The sequence below is a fragment of the Benincasa hispida genome, chromosome 4, assembly GCF_027475165.1.
Source record: "Benincasa hispida cultivar pf3 chromosome 4, pf3_genome.v1.1, whole genome shotgun sequence".
Taxonomy (NCBI): domain Eukaryota; kingdom Viridiplantae; phylum Streptophyta; class Magnoliopsida; order Cucurbitales; family Cucurbitaceae; genus Benincasa; species Benincasa hispida.
Window position 1 is genome coordinate 47,655,262 of NC_143481.1, and position 14,812 is coordinate 47,670,073.

The 14,812-nt window shown below is 35.9% G+C and overlaps 2 protein-coding genes across 2 annotated transcripts; one reads left to right on the top strand and one right to left on the bottom strand.

The window, feature by feature from the left end:
• Nucleotides 1–1,029: 1,029 nt before the first annotated feature.
• Nucleotides 1,030–4,471, top strand: LOC120075039 (keratinocyte-associated-like protein). The gene is made up of 6 exons (XM_039028187.2): nt 1,030–1,297; nt 1,383–1,447; nt 1,894–2,052; nt 2,594–2,645; nt 3,571–3,637; nt 4,171–4,471. The coding sequence occupies exons 3-6, from the start codon at nt 1,897–1,899 to the stop codon at nt 4,259–4,261; spliced, it is 366 nt and encodes a 121-aa protein (XP_038884115.1). The 5' UTR covers nt 1,030–1,297; nt 1,383–1,447; nt 1,894–1,896; the 3' UTR covers nt 4,262–4,471.
• A 4,542-nt stretch (nt 4,472–9,013) lies between these two features.
• LOC120076226 (uncharacterized) lies at nt 9,014–10,457 on the bottom strand. The gene is made up of 2 exons (XM_039029990.1): nt 9,957–10,457; nt 9,014–9,187 (listed from the first exon to the last, which is right to left on the bottom strand). Exons 1-2 carry the CDS (start codon nt 10,455–10,457, stop codon nt 9,014–9,016), a joined length of 675 nt encoding a protein of 224 aa, XP_038885918.1.
• Between the last annotated feature and the right edge of the window lie 4,355 nt (nt 10,458–14,812).

A 14,812-nucleotide genomic window follows, 5' to 3' on the forward strand; every position in this document is an offset into this window, starting at 1 on the left:
TTGTAGGGCTCAGACTAATTGCACAATTCTTTCAATAATTAGTTTGAGATTCATTAATTTTAAGTTCATAGTCTACTTTTTAAAGTCCAAATTTTGTTTAATTGTTGGGGAACAATTTGTGATGTATTGAGTGTTATTCATTGTTATGCATTTTTTACATGTGCACAGACATTTTTGTGGATACTATTATTTCATTTGTAAGTGGCAAGTTGGACTTAATTATAAAAACTAACCATGAAAAATATTTGTAAAAAACGAGTTTGCAAAAAAAAAAAAAAAAAGAACATTTCTTTGTATTAGTGTAAAATGTAAAAAACGAAGCGTTTGCACAAAAATATAACAAAATCATTAACCATAGAAATTGAAATTCATATTTAAAAAATGGGCAAACTTTTTTTAAAATTAACATTTATGGTTGAGTTAAAATTTATCAAGAGTTAAAGATTGATGGTTAGAGATTAGAGAAAATATTTCTTCTATTAGAATATGACATGTCTTTAGGGATGTATATAAAATTGTTATGCAATTAAGTGTTCAAATTGTGTGTGTAGTTGAAAATTAAAAAAAGGGAGAAAAAATTCAAGACAAAATCAATTCCGTTTAGAAAAACTCCACTAGGTATCCAAACTCATTCAATCAACTCACTCCAAACACATACTTTCTGCTCAACTCAACTTAACTCAATTCAACACATCAAATACAAATATTCTAATCCAATTCAATTTAACTTTGCATAATCTGACTCTACAGATCATTATTACTAAGTTAACTCTACCCAACATTAATCCTTAGTTGGAGTTTAAAGTCAGAGGAATAAAAAAAAGGGACAGTTACAAATATAGACATTAGATCCAAAACATTAGCAGATATAATATGAACAAATTTAAATAGTTTATCAGTCATAGACTATTGGTAGAAAAAGTGATAAATTTGGGAGTCTATCAACATAGGATCGTTAGTCTTTATTTACAATTTTTTTTAATTGATGTTATCCACTTAATTATTATCCCTAAAATTGCAATCACACCCAAGAAAATATTTATAGGAAAACAATAGGTTCTCTAGTTTATGAGGTTATTAATAGGTAAAAGAGAGTGAGAGAGAGAAAAGAGAAGGAAAAGAGGGTTGCCCTGCCTCCATCTTTATCCCCTCCTTCAATCTTCTTCGCCGGCGACCACGAGCAGCAGTTTACGAGCCTCGGACGGTGACGACCCGCACGAACTCACGTTGATACGAGTAGACATTTACGCATTCTGACTTGCAGCGCGAGACCCACGTCGAACAAGTTTCATAGCAGGTTTTCCTTCTTGTTCACGAGTTTTGGCATTGACCCACACTTCGATTCACTTCAATTTAGTTTACCCATAACTTTTATGGTCCAGATCTACGAGTCTGAACGTGTCCCGATACTAACCAGCAAGGACCAGAGCCTTTTCGGTGAGAGTCGGTAAGGATTATAGCTTTAATTTCCTTTTCGAATTGGATTTAACTGTTTGAATATTATTCTGGAACCGTTCTTTCGATCCCTTTTGTTGGCGGGCAAATCGTAGGGAAGAATATTCAACTGCATCTAAATTTTCCCATTCTTTACCACTTGATTGATTGGAATTTGAACTGAATTGCATCATTCCTTGGTTTTTGGTTCAGATTTTTCGATTAGAATATCTTAGACTAATCTATTGTTAGTGACGCTGTGATGTATGTTCCCTATGTTGTTTCGGATCCGCATTTTTCGTTTCATCTGTAATCGTTTTACATGATGTTGCATCCTCTGTTGTATATTGTTGCTCATTTTAATCACCGATCTAGTTGTTTGGCTGGTTTGCTGTCATTCCTCCTGGGACGATAGTTGACTATTGGTTATAACGTTTTTGTGCTTTTTGACTACTGAAGGCCATGGCGGGGTCTGGGAGTTCCATGCTTTACTCATTTCTTCTGTTCACCGTCATTCTTTCGCTTCAAGAGATGTATAGAGGAAAGTTGGCTTCATCGGAGTTGTTTACCATACTTGGAGGATTCGTCAGTTCTCTTCTATTTCTAGTGCTTCTAACAGTGAGTTCATACGCTTTTCATTTTTATCCTTTTACCAGATTGACAAACGTGCAGATGCATTTTATCCTCTAGGGTATTTCTGGATCCGGGGGCTTTTTCTCGATGGGTATTTTACAGAATTTTTATGGAACAGCTCATGTTTTATCAGTATTTAGTTCCGTCCTTTAGGCAGTTGCATCCTCCTTTGTAACATCTTTTGCAATTACATGGACACTGAATAAATGATATTATTTAATTAAAAATGTGCAGTCTATTATTGACTTCCTTTCAGTATTTTGTTGTTTGTATCGGTTGGAAATGGTTATGACATTTTGGACTTGGTTTTGCTGTCAACTTGTATTTCATGGATTTAAACCAAGTTATGAATAGCATCAGCTACACGCAAACTGTTGCATACATACAGAATTTTGAACTTGGGACTGTCTTATTGCTTCAATTACACGTGCAATTTACAAGCTCAGTTTATACTTAGTTTATGCTTTTTGGTTTAAATTGTTGATTCAGCACGACGATTTTCATTCTTTTGATTTATTTATTGCAGTTTATAGGAAACTTCCAGGAAACATGTGGCATGCGAACTGGATGGGGAGCTGGTAAGTTTAGTTGCTTTTGTTCTTGTCTGCACAATTTTTTTTTCTCTGCTGCTCTGCATAATAAGTTTGTCTAATACTAGTCTTAAGACATGGCCTGTTGGCTAAGGCTTGCGGTCTCTGGGGTACACCCACTCAAAGGTTGTGTGTTTGAAACTTTGGGTGAGCTTAACAAGCGAAAAACGTAATCTTGATGTCTCTCGAATCTCAGCTTTTTGGCTAGCACTGACTATTTTGAAAATACTATCTAATACTAATGCTGCAGATTGGACATATTTGATGATTTCTTTATAGACCTGCGACAAGCCTATCTGTTCTATTCTTTGTAAATGTTTGTAATTGTTAATTTGTTAGGTTAAGTGACTAATCTCCAATATTCTGGGGTAGGTTTACACTCATGCCAGCTACTATCTATTTTCATGAGCGAATTGAATTGTTGAAAGAAATTTGTCTATGGATCTACATCTATATTTTTGGCCGCCTTCATATTGTGTTGCTTTGTTTATTCTGTTGATTGGATGCCTGTTAATCATGCACTTGCTCTGTGCATTCTTTATGAATTGGAAATTTCATTATCTAAACTAGCACTTTCCTCATTTTGTACTAGAGCTCTACACTAGGAGAATATCAAAAGATAGTATGTAAGTTGTTGTAATATCTTTCAATAGAATTCATTACATTTAACAGTATTGTATCTAGAATTTGAATAGCGAATTTGGAACTGGACGTTGATTAACTATGAGCTTGAAAGGTTGAAGACTTTGTGGCTCTAGATGCTCTTTTCCTTCATGTTCATTCATAACAAAAGAATTTTCATTGATGTTTGCTGAAAACTGTAATTAATGCAAGTTATTCAACTACCACCCACATCTGCCAGTTTTCTTGAAGATGAATCAGAATCAACTAACCATTTACTTTTCTTTTGCAGTCATCGTAGCAGAAGCAGTTGCACTGATTGCCGCAAGCACTGTTCATAGAGTTTGCATCACAACATGGTATTCTGACTCCTCATTTTTTTTTAACTGTTTTCATACCTACTTCCAGTGTGAAGAAAGAAATGTAGAAGGAACCACATAGTCTGTAAAGGCTAAACAACGCATATCATAAATGTTCAAAAGTTGTCCGAGAAAAAGTTATGATATAAGACCGAAAACTTATCCGAGAAAAACTTGGGTGCTTCCTTTGGTGCATCCCAAGTATGGTCCTATGACATGCTGCCACGTGACATTTTTATTCTGTAAAACGATATATATATTTTTTATTATTATTTTTTTTTTGTGTGGTAGAGAAGTGGGAAGTACTAATGATTGACTGTACCTAATCCTTGCTCAATTTATCTCATGATCTAATATGCAACATAGGAATTGAAGTGGTAATTTCACTTAAATACTTCAGAAGGGAAGGGAACAAATTCTAGACATTTGTTCACACGTAAAATATTGAGATTAATAACATCCTTTATATTAAAAATTTCGAATATCTTGAAAGCCTTGACTTGTGACAGCTTTATGATTTTCTTCTGCTGCAGTTTCTTGTTCTCCGCTGGACTGCTGTATGAGTTGAACAAGCTTTCGGGTGTGGCACTTTCTAAGTCTGAATCTAGAGTCAAAAGGCATTGAGTTGGAAACTAAGCTCTTCAGACCGAAACAACATCGTTTTTGAGATTTTCCTTTTACTCCTACCTCCTGCAGGATCACTGCACCTTATGGTGCTGATTAGTTGTGTTTTTGTTTTCGTTTTCGCGTATTACGTCCATAGTTAACATAATATTAACAATGGTGTTAACTTTTTACTGCCTTCAAACACCGTTCTTTTGGTCACGTTAAAAATGTTGGGTATATCTCCTGGTTAGAGGTCTGTCGTCTGTTATTAATCTAGAACTCCGTTAATCTTCAAAAAGGTAACCTAAAGTTCGTCATCAATGGATATTTCTGAAAATATCATAAAAACAAAAAAGGTATTCAAATTAATAAATACATTTTGTCATCGTTGAATCTATTAACAGGATATGCATATTGACATGTCGATGATTTAACACTGCAGCAGCAACAACTTAAATGGAAATAGTAGGATAATAGTATCATGTGAATGTTATTAGACAATAATTAGACTATTAAAGGGTATATTAGCAAACTGAAAGGACCTAATTCCTTGAATACTTGAGTACTTAAATATTAAACAACGATGTAATAATATTGAAAAGTTTAAAAGTATTAGGAAACAAACTCTTCCAAGTCATAATTCTTTTTTTGATCCAATGAAAATTGTTCTAAATAAAATTACCAAACCAAATCACCTTATCATGTATCTTCGTCGTGAAATCACTTTGATCTATAAATAACATATCCCATTGACTGAAGCAATGGGACCTATCCTGATCACTACAACCACCAGCTTATATGGTTGTTGAGAAATCACTTGGAAGAGCTTGGTGTGTAATGAGAAATGCCTTGGAAGACATTTAACCTGCAATAATATGATGAAATATTGGGAAATGGAGAAGTCCTTGCATTTCAGGGAAAAGATATCTTAACTTCTTTTTTTCTTTCCTTTCAAATCTAAGTATATTAAGGTGTGAGGTTATTTTTATAATTAATACTTACATTTTTATAATGTCCAACATCAGATTCTTTTTGTCATAATTGTTGAAAAAGGTATGCAATATTTTAGAATTCATAGTGTCAAAATAAATTGCTCTCCTACATGATACCTTAAATGTAATGAGAACAAGTGACTAAGAACTAAATACAAGGATTAGAAGTAAAGGAGGCTTGTTGAGCTTGAGATAATATTGGTGAGGGTCAGGGAGACAATACATCCTGGGACCAAATTATGTTAGTGACTTCAAATCCACAAGGAGATGATTATTGCCTATAAAATTGAAATTGTGAGGATTAATTAGAAAAAAAAACAATTTTTTTTTCTAATACAAAGATTATTTTTTAAGCATTCTTAATATTTTATGAGATTTTCACATACTAAATTGAAAGCTTATATATCTATTAGACATTTTTAAGGGACTTATTAAATTTAAACCCAAAAGTTTATATATATATATATTTGTTGGTCATAATTTTAAAAATTAAGAATTAAGCTTGTACCGACTTGAATGTAATTTTAAAATAATGGTAAAGTAAATAACAAAGCAAAAAATTTATATGTAAAAATAACGTTCCTATGCCTTGAACTTTAAAAACTAAAAATCAATAACCAAATAGTTATCAAAATAAGTCTAAGTCGCCAGGTTACTAAGGTTCCACCACCTGACCACTAAAGCTAGGTCCGGTTTTATATCTTGGTGGCATGCGTTAACATATATTCAATATATAAATAAACTAAAATGGAATTGAACCCAAAATCTTTTGACAGAAAATGTTACTTTAACCTAAATTATCTTTTCTTATCATCTAAGTTAAATTACAAATTTGATGCACCTTTTATCTAATGAATTTTAAGTTGTTAAATTTTTAGGGGCAATTGAGATGTTGAGTTGATTATTATAGTTTGCGTGTTATAATAATATGTAGGTTATAATAGTATATGTTTGAGATGTATACTATTTTAGTCTCGATAGAAAATAGTAAACATTATAACAAAAATAAAAAAGAGGATGAGTAATAATAGTAGACATTGAGGGATTTAAAATAGTAATGCTTAATTTTCGGTTATAATACTTGAAAATACCAACTATTATAATTGGAGACCAAATATGGAGTGAGATTCAATTTCAAGTTGGTAGCCTGAACACCCCTTAATTTTGTGTCTGAATTAATGTAAAACTTTTATTTATTTATTTATTTTATCAAAATGAGTGCATCTTTTATTTTATAGATAAAACGTCAAGGTCAGACACTCCCCGACCGGAGGATAAAATTCCTAATATAAAAAAGACAATTAGAAATCAACCAACTCAGAATGTTAGAAGACCAAGAAAAGGCAGCACCAGAGCAATCCCTCAAATGAAGCGGAAAAGGATGCAATAAAAAACTATAATAGGAATAACATAGTTTTCTCATTGTTAGGATTTGATTAAATTATCACTACAATGTCAACCAGAACCTGACAATCGGATAGAACATTATAACCTACCTACTGTTATAATCCACAAATTATAATAGCAACGGATTATAATAACCAAGAACATTATAACCTATATACTGTTATAACCCATAAATTATAATAACAACTGATTATAATAACCAACTCAACACCTCAAATGACCTTAAAATTTTAACAACTTAAAATTCATTTGATAAAAGTTGTATTAAATTTGTAATTTAACTTAGATATCAAGAAAAGATAAATTTAGGTCAAAGTTGTTGTGAAATTGAGGAGCACAACGGGAACATGAATATATAGAAAATATAATATAATAATAATAAAAAATATAATTTAAAATAAAAAACTAAAATTATAAAATTGGATAATAGAAAATTTAGTGGAATTGAAAGTGGATTTCTCACCAATGGGTGTGTGATTTTAAGATCTACCAAATGTTACTATTTATAGACAAAGTAGCAAGTAGGATGTGGACTTACATGGATACCAAACATAAATGATTACAAGACACATGGACAACATGGAGGGTGATACATGACTTTGGGAAACTAAGCAAATGACATCTATTTATTATTATAATATTTATAATACTTCCCCTTAGATGCCCATATATATATGAAATATGTCTCGTTAAAATCTTACTAGTAAAAACCCAACGGGAAAAAACCTAGGTACATATTTTATATAATATATACTCCTAAAAGAATACAATTATATTTACTCTCCCTCATGAAAACATCACTTAAGATCTCTGAGTTGTTGCGTTCCAATGTTTTGTACTAATTTTTCAAAAATTGCAGTTGGTAATCCCTTTGTAAATAAGTTTGTCAGGTTATCCTTCGAACAAATTTGTTGTATAGTGATGTCGCCGTTTTCTTTAAGATCATAAGTATAGAAAAGCTTTGGTGAAATATGCTTTGTTCTATCTCCTTTAATATATCCTCCTTTGATTTGGGCTATGCAAGTTGTGTTGTCTTTGAATGAACTCTTATCAAAGAGAACCTACGAGCGGAAGCAAGATCGTTCCAAATTCATTGTGACAAAATTACAAGCATTCACAAACATACAAACTAGTTATGCATTTCAGAAAAAATTACGACATGCTTTCATAAATTAAATACAAAGGAACGAGAGACTTGCCTTTGAAGAACTCTTCTTCTGTTTTTCTCTCGCTCTCGTGAAGAACTGGGACCAGCAACCTCTCGCTGTTGCTGCAATCGTCTACCCAAATCTCTCGTCGTCACTTAGCACACGAATAATTTTCTCCACGAATAAGCAGTCTCTCAGACACCACCTGTCACACCCCTTTCCAGATTACCCTTTTAATCTGGAAGAAGATATGACGGTGGTAGTTACTAGCTCTGCTGCCAACACTTACCACCTTAGCCTTCTAACCTAAATACCAACCTATTAAATATTATTAATGTACGCATACAGTATGCTTCCATAAGGTTCTACATAAGATTTTATAATCACAAGTAAACAGTCATGACATAACATCTACGGTAAAATATTTACAGTTATCCATTCTTAAATATTACACCATGCATTACATCACTATAAACATATATTGATGAACATCTTAAGCAACTTCCTCTAAACATAAACATTGATAACCATTCTTAAATATCATTAAACATCTTTATTCCTTAGTTGAGAACGAGCATACATCGCTCTAGCTCCCATCGTCTATTACCGGCCAAGAGACCTATACTTTGGCCTCTCGTTCAGAACTACCTATGTTCACATGGAATTTTCTAAGTACCGTCAACACCTTAGGTACTATTATCCAGATACCTTCTTTGTGTCCTTCAGAACCGGGTTATTTTCTAGCATCAACTAAGCTTTATTGCATACCTTTCACACAAAGACTCATTCCATCATAACCTTCCTCCAAAACACATGCTTCGGAACTTAACTTTTATAATGAATTCACAACATACCTTGGCATGCGTTAAAATATATACAAGCTGGAGAAGATACACTATGCTATTCATTAAACATTTGTTGCTTGAGAAAGTATAAATTCATCATTAACATCACTATAACTTACATGGTCTTTTATGCATCAGTATTGAAAGCATTAAGTTCATTTTAGTCACTCACAACTCGTCCGGGCTCTTAACGGTTTATATGCCTCTCCTAACTCTTTTTGGCCTGAAAGGACATAATTCCCGGTTAGATTCCTTAGAATTCTCAGAAAATGCTTCAGGTAGCTCGCTTACTAATGAAACTTTTACCAACAAAAGCAACATTACTAGTAAGATGATCATCATGAGCGAGATCATCTTTATGAGCGAGATTTACCACTTCTAGCAAGATTTATCACTTCTAGCGAGATTTATCACTTTCCCGCGAGATTTGCCACTTCTAGCGAGATTCAGCGAAAAACCAGCGAGATTTTCATCCTTAGCGAGATCCACCTCTTCCTTAACTCGCTCTCGCTCACAATGGTGAGTTGCCTGCTTAATCTTCCAAACAGCTACCTGTTTACGTACCGATTTCCTGTTTCAATTTTAAAAATTCATAACTCAAAATCTAGGACTCTTTTTAAGAAGCTTCCTTCTACAAACTTGTTTAGAATTGAGGTAACTTTCTTACATAAATATCAGCCGAAAATTCCTTGGGTTTGGCCTGGAGCTTCCAATCTTCACCCCGGGCTCGGATTAATCCGAGAATCTGCCCCTTCTGTAAATTCTTCACTTTTTGTTCTTCTCCCTCTGAGATCTTTCTCCGGCAAAACACCCTCGAAAACTAGATTCTCCCAGCTTTCAAATGGCACCGATCTCACTTAATTTTCTCATGTCATTTCTGAAAACCAAGCTTATGAAATTCCTCTTCCTTTTATACTTCATGCCGCCTCCCATGTTCGAAGGTCAACTGCCACCTCATTCAGCACTTAGTGCTTAAACCCAGCTACTTCCTCTCTGATCCTTTCTTTTTTTCTTTTTTTTTTCTCTTTTTTTCCTTCATTTCTAATTTCCTTGTAACTACACCGTAATTTTTTTTCACTTATCAAATAATTAATATAACATTCTTTTGGTTAAACATGCTTATATAGAAAACGTAGAGGGCGGGGTTTTGCAATCACCTCCCCCTTAAAAGAAATTTTGTCCTCGAAATTTAGCTGATATATCATTAGAAAAGTTAAGGATATCTATTTCTCATTTGCTTTTCGAGTTCCCAGGTTTCTTCCTCGATTCCATGATTACGCCATAATACCTTCACTAAAGGAATCGTCTTATTTCTGAGTACCTGGTCTTTCTTGTCTAAAATCTCGATGGCCTCTTCCTCGTAAGATAAATCTTCTTTAAGTTGTATTGATTGTGCTGCTAGTATGTGCATAGGATCAAGCACATACTTCCTTAACATTGACACATGAAATACATCGTGAATACGAGTTAGCTTCATAGGTAACTGCAACTTATATGCTATTGGATCAACTCGTTCCACAATTTCATATGGTTCGATGTATCGCGGACTTAACTTCCCTTTCCTCCGAAATCGGAGAATTCCTTTCCATGGGGATAATCGAAGAAATACCCGATCTCCGACTTCAAATTCTAGTTCTCTTCTTCGCTTATTAGCATAGCTCTTTTGACTATCGCGAGCCGCTTTAAGATTATTTCTGATAAGCTTCACATTCTCAGTTGTTTGTTGAAGTAATTCTGGACCCAATAATTTCCATTCTCCGACTTCATTCCAACATACCACGGTCCTGCAAGGTCGGCCGTACAATGCCTCATAGGGAGCCATTCCGATACTAGAATGGTAATTGTTATTGTATGCAAATTCGATCAACGGTAATTGCATATCCCAACTTCCTTTGAATTGTAACACGCAAGTTCTTAACATATCTTCCAGTGTCTGTATAGTTCTTTCCGATTGTCCGTCTGTTTATGGATGAAAATCCATACTGAAATGCAGTTTAGTGACCATAGCTTTCTGTAGACTAGGCCAGAATTTTGAAGTAAACCTCGAGTCTCAATTTGACACTATTGACACTGGGGCTCCATATTGACTGATTATCCCGTCCACATAAATCTTAGCTAGACAGTCTAGTGAAAAAGTAACTTTTACTGGTACAAACTTGGTCGTCTTGGTTAGTCTATCGATTATTACCCAAATGCCATCGTATCCTGAAAGCATCTTAGGCAATCCAAACAGAAAGTCCATTGTTACATGCTCTCACTTCCATTCAGGCACTGAGAGTGGGTTTAGTAATCCTGATAGTCTTTGTCTCTTAGGTTTCACCTGTTGACAGACTAAACATCGATCCACATATTCTGCTATGTCTCTCTTTATCCCAGGCCACCAGTAAGATCTCCACAAAGTTCTATACATTTTGGTGCTTCCTGTATGCATAACATAAGCAGAATTGTGTGCTTCTTCTAGAATGGCTTGCTTAAGCCGTAGCTTATTAGGCACACAAATTCTTCCCTCCTTTTCGAGTACATTATTTGCTCTCAGTTGAAAGTCAACTCTAGTTCCCTTACTTACATCATTAGCAATCTTCTGAAGATCAGGGTCTTTCAACTGATCCTGCTTAAGGTGTTCTACTAAGGTAGGCCTTACTTGGAATGTAGCTATCAATCCTTCTGACTGTCCCACTGATAAGGCGGTTCTAGAATTCCTGCAATAGCCTTCCTCTCATTGAGCCAATAATGGCCCTGGATCCTGAGGATTTCCTACTTAGTGCATCCACTACAACATTAGCCTTACCAGGGTGGTACTCGATGGAACAGTCATAATCTTTGATCAGCTCAATCCATCTTCTCTGTCTCAGATTCAACTCTTTTTGACAAAAATATATTTTAAGCTCTTGTGATCGTGAATATTCTGTAACGCTTTCCAAATAAATAATGTCTCCACAACTTCAGAGCCAAAACAACCGCTGCCAGTTCTAGATCATGTGTAGGATAAATGCTCTCATGCTTCTTTAGTTGATGAGATGCATATGCAATCACTTTCCCATCCGACGCGTCACAATAAATCTCAAATTCCTTACTTGGAACAGGCAATGTAAGCACTGGCGTTGATACTAGCCTCTGTTTCAACTCATGAAAACTATGCCCACACTCCGACGACGAAACCTCACACCTTTCCTGGTCAGGTTCATCAATGGAAGGGCTATCTTAGAAAAACCCTCTACAAACTTCCTATAATAACCTGCTAAACCTAGGAAACTACGTATCTCTGAAACAATCGTGGGTCGTTCCCAATTAATTATTACTTCCGTTTTCTGGGAATCTACACTAATACCATCTGCTGAAACAACATGCCCGAGAAATACAACCCAATCTAACCAAAAATCACATTTACTGAACTTAGCATACAACTGCCTATCTCGCAGTGTCTGCAATGCCCTTCTCAGGTTGGTCATATGATCCTCCCTACTACCAGAATATACCAATATATCATTAATGAATACTATCACGAACTAGTCCAAGTAGGGATGAAATATCCTGTTTATAAGGTTCATGATTACCGCAGGGGCATTTGTCAGTCCAAATGGCATTACTAGAAATTCATAATGTCTATATCTTGTTCTAAATGTGATTTTAGGAATGTCAGCTTTCTTCACCTTCAATTGATGATAACCCGATCTCAGGTCTATCTTTGAAAACACCATGGCCCATCTTAGCTGATCAAACAACTCATCAATGCGTGGTAATAGATATTTATTCTTAATCGTTACCTTATACAGTTGCCTATAGTCGATACACAATCTATCTTTCTTCTTTACAAATAACACTGGAGCTCCCCAAGGCGATACACTAGGTTGAATGTATCCCTTGTCAATTAACTCTTGCAGCTGAACCTTTAATTATTTTAACTCAGTTGGCGTCATTCTGTACGGTGCCTGTGATATAGGAGTTGTTCCTGGAATTAAGTCAATAGTAAACTTCACTTCTTTATCGGGTGGCAATCCCAATAATTCCTCAGGAAATACATCCCAAAACTCATTTACCACGAGGACGTCTTCTAGGTTCAGCTATTTCCCTTGAGCAATCACTATATGAGTCAGATAGGCCTTACATCCCTTATTCAGCAGCTTCCTAGCCTTCACTACCAGACTTCTTGTAGTTAATCTTTTGCTTCCGACCAGTATTGCATCCCGACCATTTGATTTCCTGAACACTACTTCCTTCTTGTAGCAGTCCACTGAAGCACGATATTTACTTAGGAAATCCATCCCTAGGATAGCATCAAATTCTAACAAATCCATGGGAAGTAAATCAACATAAAAGTCCTGACCATTGATCAGTATCTCACAATATTTATAACAACTATTATCACATCTCCCATAGGGGTAGAGATATATAGCTCTTTAGGCATAGGCTCAAACAACCTATCTATACTAGATGCAAACATGCTGGATATAAATGAATGTGTGGCACCAGGGTCAAATAACATATAAGCAAACTATCCATATAATATGACATTACCGGTCACAACATCTGGAGACTCCGTTTCCTCCTGGTGTGTCACGGCATACACTCGCTCTTGCTACTGGGGTCAACCTACGACACCCTTCTGCTTGGCACCATTTGACCCTTTGCCTCGATTTCCAGTGCCCTTTGGTTGGTTAACTATCTGGGAGGTTGTCTGTTGTGCTGTTGGGGCTTCCCTGTTCACCTGGGGACAGTTTCTCTTGAAATGCCCTGCTTGTCCGCATTGGAAACATACACCTCTGCCACTATAGCATACTCTAAGATGCCTCTTGCCATAACTAGGGCACATCGATTTCCTGTCTATGTTGGCTATCGACTCACTAGCTCATGGCATCTTTGGTCGGTTGACTGCAGCGACTGAGGGTCTCGATTTCCTCTTCTTGGATCCCTGCCAACTCGTACCCCTGAATTGGCTTCCATTAGTCTGACTTGCAACTGGAGGTTGGGATCCCCTGCCTTTTGGTCCTACTATAGCCTCACTGCCCCTTTGTAACTATTCATCATCTGTTAAACTCCGTTTGACTCATGTCGCCGTTTCTACTAATTGGTTAAAGTCTAGCCAATTACCCGCAGATGTCATCGGAGTTCTAATCTCTTTCCTCAAACCTTGCTCAAACTTCTTACATCTATCTCTTTCCTCAGCAATAATAGGCAAAGCATACTGTGATAATTCTGTAAATTTCCGCTCATATTCTGCCACTAACATCATTCGCTACGTCAGTCTGAGGAACTAAACCCTTTTTGCATCTCAAAACGAGCTGGGGTAGTACTTGTCTTTAAAGACGTTCCTGAACTTAGGCCATAACATCGCATCTGTACCAACTTGTCTAGCGGATATCACTTTCCACCATTTCTCCGCTCCTTTTAGCAGTAGAAATGTGGCCAATCCTACCTTCCTGTCCTCTGAACAGCTCATAACACTAAAACATTTTTCGACTACATCCAACTATAACTCAGCTTTAGTTGGGTTTGCTGTACCCTTGAATGTCACAACCCCTAGGGCTTTAAACCTCTCAATTCCATATTTCTTCTCTGGGTCGGCCCGTACTGAGCCTACACTAACCGCTAACCTCTGCTCTATCCATTAAAAAACTATATCTTTTAGCTGGGAATCTGCCCTTGCCTGGGAGTACTACACTCTCCCTCAGACGTCATTTCCTGGCCCACTGGATCGTTCATCTTCTTCTTTCCTCCCGATGGGTTCTTTCTAACCTCCGGGCCTCCATCATTAGGGTCAGTATTCCTGCCTTCTATCTGCCTACTCTGTCTACCACTTGGCCTCGACATTTCACCTATTACAATGTACACATGTTAGGGACTCACACTTTAGGGACCTAGACTTATGCATGAACTTTCCCTCTCATTCCCAAAACCTCATGCTCTGATTCCAACTTGTCACACCCCCTCCTAGATTACCTTCTTAATCTAGAAGAAGATATGACGGTGGTAGTTACTAGCTCTACTGCCAGCACTTACCAACTTAGCCTTCTAACCTAAATACCAACCTGTTAAATATTATTAATGTACGCATACAGTATGCCTCCATAAGATTCTACATAAGTTTTTATAATCACATGCAAACAGTCATGACATAACATTTACGGTAAAATATTTATAGTTCGGCCCAAACATAACTAACGAAGCCCTAGTTCCTCT